General features: G+C 43.1%; 2 protein-coding genes across 3 annotated transcripts; one reads left to right on the forward strand and one right to left on the reverse strand.

Annotated features, from left to right (window-relative positions):
* Positions 1-692: 692 nt before the first annotated feature.
* Positions 693-8,018, forward strand: LOC114847362 (RCC1 and BTB domain-containing protein 1-like). Of its 2 annotated transcripts, none has more exons than XM_029136986.3 (12): positions 693-858; positions 1,828-2,063; positions 2,447-2,597; positions 2,685-2,851; positions 3,110-3,268; positions 3,347-3,454; positions 3,616-3,758; positions 3,840-4,030; positions 4,142-4,268; positions 4,360-4,511; positions 4,584-4,714; positions 4,936-8,018. In XM_029136986.3, exons 2-12 carry the CDS (start codon positions 1,938-1,940, stop codon positions 5,074-5,076), a joined length of 1,596 nt encoding a protein of 531 aa, XP_028992819.1. In that variant the 5' UTR covers positions 693-858; positions 1,828-1,937; the 3' UTR covers positions 5,077-8,018. The 2 variants fall into 2 exon arrangements, with proteins under 2 accessions (XP_028992819.1, XP_028992820.1); XM_029136987.3 differs by having other exon boundaries at positions 4,984-8,018.
* Positions 6,139-12,371, reverse strand: phf11 (PHD finger protein 11). The gene is made up of 17 exons (XM_029136992.3): positions 11,905-12,371; positions 9,946-10,050; positions 9,742-9,875; positions 9,620-9,654; positions 9,452-9,538; positions 8,939-9,028; positions 8,790-8,854; positions 8,680-8,702; positions 8,532-8,605; positions 8,376-8,455; positions 8,249-8,256; positions 8,132-8,166; positions 7,997-8,040; positions 7,718-7,832; positions 7,002-7,280; positions 6,858-6,929; positions 6,139-6,691 (listed from the first exon to the last, which is right to left on the reverse strand). Exons 1-17 carry the CDS (start codon positions 12,013-12,015, stop codon positions 6,603-6,605), a joined length of 1,446 nt encoding a protein of 481 aa, XP_028992825.1. The 5' UTR covers positions 12,016-12,371; the 3' UTR covers positions 6,139-6,602.
* Positions 12,372-12,518: the final 147 nt, after the last annotated feature.

Genomic DNA, 12,518 nt, shown 5'->3' on the forward strand with positions numbered 1-12,518 from the left:
TTTCAAATGGGGTCTGTAAACACAGAAGTGCAAAATAAGATAAGTGAGCCAGTCAAGTGGAACACAAATGCCACAGCTATTTTGATTCAGATTGCACAGGCCCTGAGTTCAATGTGGGGAATTTACTTAGTATAAACTTAATTCAGTGTACACATTCAGGGCCTTAAGGTGCAGTATAACTGTGTTAAAATATAGGATTTATTTGAGGGGGTAGGGGCGTTCCTGACTACATCATGTAACAAAGTCCACATAGCAATGCTGAAGTTTTTCAGTGTTGTTTTGCAGGCGAAGGTGCTCAGTCGTCTTACCATTTATTAGAATGGGAGAAAAGTTTACAAGGAAGATAATGCAACAGGCTGGAGAACACTTGAACAGCTGCTGCTGGTTTTGATTGGATTACTAGTGAATTATTAATTGGCTAATCAGTAGTTTGGCAGTAGTAAGTAGTAAGGAATAGGACAAATAGTTTTTACGCCAGGCATCAAAACGCTCTGTGAGAAGACAGTGCTTCAGAGGTTCTGTCGTGTTTTCTTACTCATTTGGGATCAGTTATGTTGACCCACATGATATGAAATCCTGAATAAGTCTTTGCAGGTCTGCAGAGACACAGTAGTATCGATGTGATCGGCCTCGGCTATCATAGCCTGCGGCTCTGCAATCGATTGATTTAGCCTTTTGCTCACGTGACATTATTTTTTCTACACACTTCCGCAAATAAACGCCGCAGCAGGCGAGTGAGTGGGAGTTGCAGGTCCAGCTGCGGCTGAAACGCGGACGCCGACCCGCAGCCGACCATGCGTCATGGTGAAGCCGTCAACCAGAACCGCTGCCGACACCACGGACGAACCTATCTACCAGGTGGGCTCAGCGGAACCGGTGCGGCCACTGGACGCGTTAGAAGCTGCGTCCTTCGGGTTTGTTTGCAAACGGATCCGTCTGGTGTTGACTCGGTTAGCCGCGCCGCGTCAGCTGCATAGTTTGCTGAATAATGCGTTTGTAACAATGAGCAGCACTGGACCGCCAGCTAGCAGTTACTGTGGGCTAATAGCAGCCTGCGTAAACAGGTGGAGGTGCTGCTAGCACCTGTTGGTTTAGCAGCGCCGTTACAAAACACAACACGCTTGACCCGGTTTTGCGGATTGTCAACGCCCAGCTAATCCCGTAACTCAAACCATTAAAGCCCCTCCAGGTTATATATATATATATATATGTTTCGTTTCGTTAAGATTATTACGTTGATCTCTGCTCAAGCAACAATAAACGGAACGTAAACGCGAACTTTAGGCACATGTTAGTCTTGTTTACATCTGATAAACCTGCAGATATCCGCTACGTTGCTAAACACCCAGACGCAAACCGGCTAAAATCACTTGTTGGTTAGTTATTTAGTGATAGCAAAGGTTTGTATCAGAATACTTTTTAAAGATTTTATATGATTTTATGATTGAGTCAGGTTTTTTTTAACTTAAGTTAAACTAATAAGACAAACCTCTAATGCCACTGTTTACTCACATGTAGCCCTCGGCCTCAGTTTATTTACAGCAGGCCAACAAACTCAGCTGAGTTCCATTATTAGTGTAAACAGCCGAGAGGTGTGAACACGCTCACTGGTGCAAGAAACCGTTTCGTGTTCATATAATCAACTCCAGGTTATGCCATCAAAAGCCAGATCACCGTTTGATGTTAAATTTGACATTTAACACACTTGTTTTGTGTAATGTTTTGTGTGTTTCAGTAAATGGATTTAGAGAGAACAGTAATAAAAAAACATACTGGAATCTGTACAGGTGTTGTTCACACATGTATTTGGATATCCACTCTCCACAGTGACTGCAGCACTGGCAGCCTTGCCTGTCCAAACTCTCCCCCTGTCCCTTGTCCTGGCTTTGGACTGAGGTTTCATTGCTCAGTCCCAGCATCCTCACCACAGTCTCATCATGGTGGATGTAACCAAATGGCCTTTGTTCAGCCTGATGGGGCCCCAGGAGCTCTCTGCAATACGTAAGGCATGCGTGTTTGGAACATCAGCTAATGAGGCCATCTACATCACCAGTGATGATGAGGTAAGTGGATCAAAGCTGATGGTTGTGTTACTAATGCAAAGTTAACTGGTGCTTCCTTATTAACAAAGAGCGTGTTGGCTTTGCATGTCTACTGCACTTTACTAAAGTGATGTGGAAACAAAATAGAGCTGAAGAGATGACCAGAAATGTCATTTTAAATGCACGCTTAATCTGTTTCTATAGTTTTAAGGATGTTGTGATACAGACAGTGATGTTTGTGAAAAGCGCTGTACAAATGAAATAGATTTGACCTGACCTGCAGCTCTTATCAGCACTGCTGCCGCTGTTGTTTGTGTCTGGGATGAGACCTGCGGCCTACTCCACTCACACAGGCCACTCTGTTTACCCCACATCTAAACGACACGTCCTCTCTCCGCACTCAGGTTTACGTGTTTGGGCTGAACTGCAGTAACTGCCTGGGAACAGGAGACAGTCAGAGCACCATTGTACCTAAGAAACTGGACTTCCTGAGTGGGAGGAAAGTGGTTAGCCTCAGTTATGGCAGTGGACCCCACATCCTTCTGGCCACAGAGGGTACTGTAGCTGCACAAAACGTATAATCCTCCTGTTTAGAGTTGGATTAAAAATTGCAGCAGGATGAGTAGTCTCTCTATGTTCCAGACGGAGAGCTATTTGCCTGGGGCCATAACGGCTACAGCCAACTGGGAAATGGGACAACCAACCAAGGAGTAGCTCCAGTGCTCGTGTCTGCCAACCTGCTCAATAAGAAGGTCATAGAGGTAGCCTGTGGCTCATACCACTCTATGGCGCTGACTGACTCAGGAGAAGTGAGTAAAAACGGTTGCACGCACCAAGAAGGAAGCCTGATTAAAATGAAGCAAGTGACTCAGCTTTAGTTAAAGCAGCTCTTAGTCAAACAGACGACACAGGACCCTAAGTCCAGTCACAGCAGGAGTTGATCCCTCTGAGCTGAAAAGTTGGCCATAAGAGATCCATTGTTAAACACATGGGTCCTGTGCGCTGTACAAACAGGACTTGAAACGCACTCATTCATTTTATGTTTTATTGTCTCTCCTTGTCCTCAGGTGTATGCATGGGGCTATAACAACTGTGGTCAAGTGGGCTCCGGCTCCACAGCAAACCAGCCCACACCACGTCGCGTGTCCAGCTGCCTGCAGAGCAAGGTGGCTGTGAGCATTGTTTGTGGTCAGACGTCATCTCTGGCAGTGGTGGACAATGGAGAGGTGATTACTGGGGGTGTGAAGAGGGCTTTATAGTGTTTAAAGGGCAAACAAGCACTTGTTTGGTTGTTGTCTCTGCAGGTGTACGGTTGGGGCTATAATGGGAATGGACAACTTGGAGTTGGAAATAATGGGAACCAGCTCACTCCCTGTCGACTGATGGCTCTGCAGGGTGTGTGTGTTCAACAGGTAGGAACTTACAAACTATCCAAAAAGGAGGCGAGCGTCTAACTTTTAAAAGAATGACCAGGACTATAGTTTTTAGTTTATTTTTATTTAATGACGCACAGTAGATTTTACTGGCAGGCACAACCCATGCGTGCGTGTAACGTATGTGTTCCCTCCTGCAGATTGTGTCAGGCTATGCCCACTCACTGGCACTGACGGATGAGGGTTTGCTCTATGCCTGGGGCGCCAACACATATGGACAACTCGGCACCGGCAACAAGAACAACCAGCTGAGCCCAGTCCAGATCATGACTGAGAAAGAGAGGTGAGACAGACCATCGCAGCAGATCACAAGAATCCTCCCACTCCGCCTTCGCTGACGCCTCCCTTCTGGCTTCGTTCACAGGATTGTAGAGGTTGCTGCCTGTCACTCCACGCACACGTCAGTGGCTAAGACCCAGAGCGGTCAGGTGTACATGTGGGGCCAGTGCCGGGGCCAGTCCATTGTGTTGCCTCACCTAACGCATTTTACCTGCACCGATGATGTATTTGCATGCTTTGCCACACCGTCAGTTATGTGGAGGCTTCTTTCCATGGGTAAGTGGAATTTACTACTAAAAACAATGAAACAAGAATGTTTGCCCTAAAATATGTGACACATTAAAATGAAACAACGTTGTTACTGCTTCTGTTGTTTCCATTCTCCAGAGTATGATGACTTCTTGACTGTGGCTCAGTCTCTAAAGAAGGAGTTTGACAACCCAGAGACAGCTGACCTCAAGTTCTGCGTTGATGGCAAATATATTTATGTGCACAAAGCACTTCTCAAAATCAGGTCAGGCATTTCCTCATGAAGCTCTCGTTTAGTCATGACCTAAAAAAATTGGAAACAAATGAAATTTGTGTTGATTCCCAACCAATTTCAGGTGTGAACACTTCAGGTCCATGTTTCAGTCCCACTGGAATGAAGACGTGAAGGAAGTGATAGAAATAGACCAGTTCTCATACCCAGTCTATCGCTCCTTCCTGGAGTTCCTCTACACGGACAACGTGGAGTTGCCTCCTGAAGATGCCATTGGTCAGTCAATGGACAAATCTGCTCCAAGTGTGGGTTTGCGTTGTTCATACTTAGTGTTTGCATGTCTCTCAGGGCTGCTGGATCTGGCCACATCATACTGCGAGAACCGCCTGAAGCGACTATGTCAGCACATTATCAAGAGGGGAATCACGGTTGAAAATGCCTTCTCCCTGTTGTCGGCTGCTGTGCGCTACGATGCAGAGGTGAGTGAAGCTGCTTCTGTTTGTGAGACCTAAAAATTAAACATTTACTGGGGCCAGTCAAGGACCAGTTCAACATTTTGAGAAAATGCTCCTTAGCTTTCATGCTGACATTGAGTTTGCCGAGTCCAGAGGTAAGACAATATACCGGCTAGACTTCAGTGTTGAAAATGCACCAAGTGAAGAACATGTTGTATATTTCTGTTTTTCTATTTGTTGCTCAGGATTTGGAAGAGTTCTGCTTTAAATTCTGCATCAATCACCTGACACAGGTGACCCAGACCACCGCTTTCTGGCAGATCGATGGTAACCTGCTCAAAGACTTCATTTGTCGGGCCAGTCGCTGTGGAGCCTTCAAAAACTGACCTTGGCTCGACGCAATGATGGGAAGAAACGTGGAGGATGCTGTGGCACGCTTCATGGGACGGCGTGAACCTCCTCGGATCCATGTACCTCTACTGACAGGTGGAAGTCTTTAAATCTCTGTCTGCACCACTGTCATTCCAAACTAGAAGCAGTGTAACCATTACATAAGCTGTGCTTATATAACTGAAAAGGCAGAAGCTTTGCATTGTTTGCCACAGTGCCTGACTGCCTTTTATTTACACACTGTGTAAAGACCAACACTATGGATTGAGTTGTTGTTTAACTTAAGAGATTCTTGCCAGTTGCCTCATTTAGCTTTTTCACTTATAACTGACCAAGTTGCATCTTTAGTATTTGCACTTATGTAGTTTTTCTCTGAAAGACCATGATCTGGATCTGCTGTCAGGCTGAACTGTGAGACTCTTAGCACTTCTAAGCGTTAGCACAGGGTATGGATTTTAAAACACTCGCAACAAAACAGGTTCAGGGCTTCTAAGAGTGGACAAAGTCTTTTTAGATCAGGGCGTAACTGTGATGCTAAGAGTGATCTTTTCTTTTTTTTTTCAGGCTGTATAATAAACCCATAGATGGGTCCTCAGGTTAAAAGTAAGACTTAGAACAGTGAGGTTCAGTCTAAACTTATACTTTATTATTTGTAAATTCTGTAGGTTGGAAATTGTCTTTTGTGCAGCTACATCTTATTAAAAATAGCTTCCTTAGTTTGTTTGCTCTTATTGCACAGATCAGTTAAGTTTGTGATAACTGACCGTTAAACCTCCGGATTTCAGCTAAGACATGTTTAGAGACATTAAGAATTAGGCTGTGAAGCATCTTGGGGAGAGTGGTGTCAACCTGGTGTTACTTCATTTTATAGACAAGGTCATATTATGTATTTTAGAGTATTAAAGTTGTTTAGTGCTTAATTGCTGCAGAGCATTTTAAACATTTTCTCAATTTTGATTGATGACTTCGAAATAATTATGTCTAATAATTTACTGATACTGAATATTTTTAAAATCCCAGTTAATTTTGTAACACAAATAAACACACAATGTGACAAATAGCTTTGACATTTCTTTGATCAACAGTTTAGGGAACAAATTCATTTCACAATGTTTTACAGAAAATGGACATAAATTGATTGAAAACAGAAGGGCGTAAATGAGATTAGGATTCCATATAAAACAAGTTAAATTTCCAATTTTTTGTGTAAACTGCTTTTTGAAATGTCTACACCTTCTACTAAAATTACTGAATCCTATGCGGGTTCACACGGGGATGGAGCCTATACCAGCAGGCTGAGGCTGAGAGGCAGGATACACCCTGAACAGGTCGTCACAGACAAACCCACGCATGCACACATACATTCACACCTACTGAAAAGTAGCCAAACAACCTCTCTACACCTACGCCATTAAAATCTCTATACTGCAGTATTACATTATTTACAGTATTATGATTTATAAAAAACAAGACAAAAAGGTAAAACCTATGACAGACAAGGTGATGTTAACAGAAATCCATGTTAAGGCTTAAATTGTCCCTTTAGCGCTGAGACGACATTGTTCATAGCTTCTCCTGCCTTTTTCAGCTCAGTCTGTTTCCTTTGCAACTCTGTGAAAACATGTCTCATTCATTTAATTGTGACAAAAAGTTGGTCAAATGTACTGCTGTACTTTTTCAGGTCACTAATGACTGCAGATTAAATATTTTCTGGTCCTAGTATCTACTAAGCTGTAAACTAATAATGAAGGAACATCATGTGGTTGAGTGTGTTTACCTTCCCGCTGTTTGTCCACAAGATGTGCCAGCTTTCCAGAATCTGCAATTACCTTTAGTGCAAGATCATAATCTGTGGAAAGCAACAGCTTGAATAAGACAGAGATCCAGCAGGAACCCGTGAGTGTTGTGTATCTTCTCTTACCCTCCTGACTGGCCTGGTCTGACTCAATCCTCCTGGAGATTTTATTCATCTCATGAAGGAAATCCGTAAAGATGGCCTGTGTACAACCTGCTGAGTTGCAGCTTTTCCAGAAACTGACAGAGTCGATGCTGGATGCTAAAGAATGGACCGGAAGGGAAGGGATGTCTGTATTCAATGTGACTTGGGGATTCAGGATACTTGGAGAGGGAGGGGGCTCAGTGGAGGGTCCAACGTGGTGCTGATCAGGACTTTGGACAAGGTTCTGCTGAGGACTGCTCCCTAAGAAGAGACACAGCTCCATGTATGCTCACACTGCAGTAAAATTTGTTTCAATACAGAAAGACAGGTCACAGCTGAGAGTATGACCTGTAGGGATGTCAGTTATTTACAACCTCTTCCCTGTTAAAAAGAAAATGATTTGTTGAACTATTTATCTCCCTTCTACCATGAACTACACATAAGCAGTGAACTGCCACTACAGCTGCTGGATGAAGTTCTGACCATTGGACGTCATGTTTAGTAAACAGCAACTGTACTGATGTGATTCCTTAACTTGTAGCTCTGTTATCAGGTCAAATTTTAATTTGTCTTGTTCTTTTGTTGATGACACCCATGTTTGCTTTGCACACAGTATTCATGATGAGATATATTGATAATGCTTTAATTATGCATTACTTATTTGCTGCCATAATAAGAGTAGAAATATTTTGCTGTACCTTGATCTTTCTCATCTTCTACTTTAATCACATTTGGTGCCATCGGAGACGACTGTTTATCCCTTGTTACTGGAGATGACCGAGGTTCTGGATGAAGCAGACTCTCTGATTCATCCTAAGAAAAAAAATAGAAAACCTCTCACATATTACTAGACATGCTCAGTGACAAGACAAAGTGAACTATTTAGTGTCCTGGAATGTCACAAATATCAACAAGCACAATATTTCTGAGCTGATGAGACAGTGTTATTGATAATGATACAATATTCAACAACTCACAGAATAAAGGAGTGTTTCATCATCTTGGCTCTGCTGTTTATCTTCTAGAGAGAGAACCCGTTTCCAAAGGATTAGAACACAACATCATGTCTTAGCTACATACAGTGCATACGCTGCATCTGTGGCGGCGGCTACCTGAGGCGACCTCTGTGCGACTGTCAGCGTTTTCTCTAGAAGTGGAGATCAACATTAACATGATTATGCTAAAATATTTTTACAGAGGAATCAAACATATATTGCAAATGGTCTTACCTGATTACCTAAGGCACGATAGTGAAATGGTGATGAAGAAGTAAAAAAAAGGAGAAAGATTGATGAGACAATAGAGCATGTTCAACCTCACTGCATCGATCAAGAGAAATAAATAAATCAGACTTACTTGGTCATCCTGAATAGAGTTTGTACTCTCGTCTATATCGGAGTCTATCGGGGCCATTTCTGTGTTGGGCTCATTGTCATCTGCATGAGGAAAATCATACAGATGTTTGGTACATGTTAAGTTAAAGTGCAAAAATGTATTTATTCTAAGGTTTACCTGACTTGCGAGAATCGTTTATTATATTTCTTTTACAGCCTCCATTTTTACGTTTAATAAACAGCTCATCCTGTCTATGAAAAGGTAGAGAAATTACAGCAGCAGTTAAATGCAACAGTCAAATTAGGATAAAAACTATGACACTTACTCGTCACTGTCACTCAGACGCCTCTGAAAAGAAAGCAGTTAATAGGATTAAATTAATTGTTTACAGTTTAAGTAGTGTTTTCAGTTTACTCAGTATTACAGTACGTTCACCTTGGAAAGTGAATGTGTTGCACTGTGCGATGAGTTTGAATCACTGTTGTAAACAGACCTTGCATCTGCGATGAGGAAGAAAAGGCCTTTTCAATATGCAAAAAGAAAATACCTCAAACAGCACAGGCCACACACTAGTCAGGGCTCACCCTTGCCTCTCCTCTCGCTATTTTCTCTGGACACTGAAGGTGTTGAGGAGGAAGACGGATGTTCATCTACAAATCTTTCGCTCTGCTTATCTAAAAAAAAAAAAAAAAAAAAAGAAAACACAACAACACACATACGTCTTATGAAGTGAAAAGAGAATCGTGTCTTATGAAGTGAAAAGAGAATCGTGTCTTATGAAGTGAAAAGAGAATCGTGTCTTATGAAGTGAAAAGAGAATCGTGTCTTATGAAGTGAAAAGAGAATCGTGTCATCAGGGCCTGAAGGTTAGACAGAGAAGAAGCTTTACAGTCAGAATCCTAGGATTTCCATACCATATTGTGGCAAAATTATGACAACATTTCAAGGATACAGCAAAAAGCCAAACATGAACAACAGAGCATGTTTACTTTGAAAGGTAAACATGATGAGTATGATTCCCTGCAGCTGCTAAGAACAAAAGCACTGTAAATATGTCATACTTCAAACAGCATAAGTCAACTCTAGCCAGGACTCACCTCTGGCTCTCGTCTCAGCTCCTCTGGACGTTGAATCTGTTGAGGATGAAGAAGGACGCTCGTCTACAGACCTGCTGCTCTGTTCACCTGAAAAACCCACTTATGACATCTCATGTAGTGAAAAGAGAATCGTTTCAGGAAAAGGCTGAAATCGAAAGGTCCACTTACTTTGGAGTTTTTGGTTGTGCCCAAAGCAGTACAGCCTGAAACATAAAAACACAGTTTAAAAAAAAATACTCACTTGAACTGCAGATGTAAACAGATATTATTAGAGTGTGTTAAGGACTAACGTGTATCTCCCTTCGTCTTCATCCTCGATAACCTTAGCTTTGGCCTGAATAGCACAGGGATAGTGGTAGGTCTTCTTGCAGCGTCCGACTTCACACCCTGCAGTGGCTCCCTTCTTCCCACACATCTTACAAACCTAAATGCAAAAGCATGTGAATAACACAAAAACTCCTCTGGTTCAGTGACAAATCTGCAAATGTCCTCACCAGCCTCCTTCCTCGCTTCACTTCCCTCAGCACATCGTCCGTAGAGAAGCCAAACAGGTCATCAAGCTCTGGCGTGTTCTGGCAATAAATGCCAGAGGAAAACAACTGTTCGACAAAAGAAAAAACAAAACAAAAAGGTTTAAAAGTTATGTTTTCACTCACTAAAACACTTGACAACGTCACCAAACAGGAACAAACGATACTAATATTAATCATATTCCAGCCAGTTTGAAGGTGATGATGATGTTCCCACCTCTTTAAAGTTTACTCTAACAGGACACTTAACAGGATTTCTTCAAAAAGCAACTTTACTACTTGAAATATTTCACATAACATGTTCAGACTACAGTTAATCACCGGACTTCTTTGGTTATGGGGAATAACCTGACTCTGTCTGGTGGTTCTGGTGTCCATAGCTCTGTAGCGCCTGTCAGAGGGGAGGAGCTTAGACAGTTTGTGTGCAGGGTGTGTGGGGTCAGCAGTGATGCCGGCTGCCCGTTTTCTGCAGATGGCTCGTTCTAAAGTCCACCGTCATTTCCACAGTGTACAAGGAGAAGATCAGTGGGGAGAGGACACGCCGCTACGGCGCGCCAGTGCTGATGCTGCCACATGCAATGCTGCCCAGCCTCACCTGCTGCCTCCTGTCAGTCAGGAAGCTCCTGATCCACTGACATGTGGGATCAGGTATGGTGAGCTGGGTCAGTTTACAGTGGAGTATTCCAGGGGTGATGGTATTGAAGTCCACAAACAGGATCCTTACATATGTGCCAGTGAGATCCAGGTTCTGTAGGTGGTTCTGCACCAGCCTCTCAAATGACTTAATGACTACAGAACTTGGGGCATCAGGTCTCTAATAGTTCAGGATGGTGATGGTGGACTTCTTTGGCAGCAGCACGATGGTAGACCGTCTGAAGCAGTTGGGCACTGTAGACAGCTGTAGAGAACGGTTGAAGATCTGCGTGAAGCTCGGCACCAGCTGGTCAGGGTAGATTCTCAGACAGGCTGGGAACACACTGTCAGGTCCTGGTTTTCTGCCTTTGAAGGAGGTGGCAGACGGCTCCTTCACAAATCTTCAGTGCAGGTAGGGGGTCTGGTGACGAGAGGGTGTGAATTCTGGGGAGCCCATTGTGAGGCCAGGAGGTGTGAGGAGGTTCTTTACAAACCAGCAGTAAAAGCTGTTACGATCATCTGTGAGGCGTCTGCTAGCCTCACAGGGTGGAGATGGTTTCCTGTAGCTGGTGACATGCTGCAGGCCTCTCCAGACTGACGCAGGGTCATTTATTGATAGTCTGTTCTGCAGCTTCCCACCGAATGAGCCACTGTGCTTCAACCCAAGGGCTTTAATTTGTTCCTCTGGAGATACGCATGAATAACTTAAAAATTAAATAACACATGGCGCATCCACAGCAAAAAGGTCAGAATTCATTCTGCACTCTGACAAACTGACAAACACGTTTGGGCCAGAAGTTCATTAACACTTTATGTTCTGACAGCTACTTCATCCATTTCACCCATCATAGTAGACCAGCAGTTTTCAGTTGGTTGTATTTTATATAAGTGAAAACTACGCTAAGAAAGAGAGACACTTATTTTGAAACAGAGTACGTTTCAAAAAGTGAAACGACGGCAGGAAGTCGGTGATCACATGCAGATTAAGTAATTTACATTCTCCTTTTCAGATATCGACTGAAGTTAACCCGTCTTTTGGGTAATTTGTCATAAAGATAACATCCAAAACACACTGGTTTTCTTGTTTTTCTTGATATGAGCAACAAACGGATTTAAATCACAGCCCTGTATTAAAAAACAATAAACCAACTTAAAATTGTTTTTAAACTAGACAGAATTGAATTTCAAGCCGCTTTTTCATTGAGAAGCGCCACCAACCCAGTAAGTCACGGACCGTAAACCTCATATTATAAATCAGCATCAACCAGGATAAAAAACATGAATGTTTACCAAGCAGTTCTGATGCGCAGTAACTTCGTCTTTTATCGACAAGGCTCCGGTAATCTTCGTCTCTTCGGACAAACCACACAGTACGCAGGACACTTTCCTTCTGTGGCTCATTGCTACAAACTGCCAAGATATTTAACAGTTTACTTGTGAGTAAGCAGTTTTGTTTAAATTTGCAAGTTCCCGCTTTCCCGTAGATCGTTTTCAGCACACAAACTACTTCCCGGTGCTTCCGCCTTCTTCTTCTTCTTTAGTGTTTTATGGCGGCTTGCATCCTTGAAGTTGCACTTCCGCCACCTACCGAATCCTCCACCCCCACACCTTCTTACTATATCCAATGACACGTACAAACTTAAACAGAGCAGTCAACCCCCTCCCCGATCCTCCATCTTCCAACACACTCCTCAAACACACATATTTCACCCCTGCTTCTCTCGTGCTCACCATTACTTCCCTTTCCCCCCTGTATTTCTCACATTGCTGCACTTTATCTTCACTGTCACTGAGAGTGACTGCAGATCAAAACCCTCCTCCACCAACTATGCTTTAACTCCACCCTCATCGCAACCAACTACACTGTAAACATTCTCATATGATCTGAAGTTTTGATTCCAAAT

This window comes from Betta splendens, chromosome 21 (assembly GCF_900634795.4).
Source record: "Betta splendens chromosome 21, fBetSpl5.4, whole genome shotgun sequence".
Classification (NCBI taxonomy): domain Eukaryota; kingdom Metazoa; phylum Chordata; class Actinopteri; order Anabantiformes; family Osphronemidae; genus Betta; species Betta splendens.

What these genes read in the sequence shown, in the direction of transcription:
- LOC114847362 (XM_029136986.3), top strand. Translation starts at nt 1,938, where the DNA reads ATGGTGGATGTAACCAAATGGCCTTTGTTCAGCCTGATGGGGCCCCAG. An exon ending in GTGGAGGCTTCTTTCCATGG is followed by an intron (nt 4,031 to 4,141) that starts GTAAGTGGAATT and finishes TCCATTCTCCAG; the next exon opens with AGTATGATGACTTCTTGACT. An exon ending in GCCTCCTGAAGATGCCATTG is followed by an intron (nt 4,512 to 4,583) that starts GTCAGTCAATGG and finishes CATGTCTCTCAG; the next exon opens with GGCTGCTGGATCTGGCCACA.
- phf11 (XM_029136992.3), bottom strand. Translation starts at nt 12,015, where the DNA reads ATGAGCCACAGAAGGAAAGTGTCCTGCGTACTGTGTGGTTTGTCCGAA. An exon ending in AGCTGAGACGAGAGCCAGAG is followed by an intron (nt 9,029 to 9,451) that starts GTGAGTCCTGGC and finishes TTTTTTTTTTAG; the next exon opens with ATAAGCAGAGCGAAAGATTT. An exon ending in TGTGGACAAACAGCGGGAAG is followed by an intron (nt 6,692 to 6,857) that starts GTAAACACACTC and finishes ATGTTTTCACAG; the next exon opens with AGTTGCAAAGGAAACAGACT.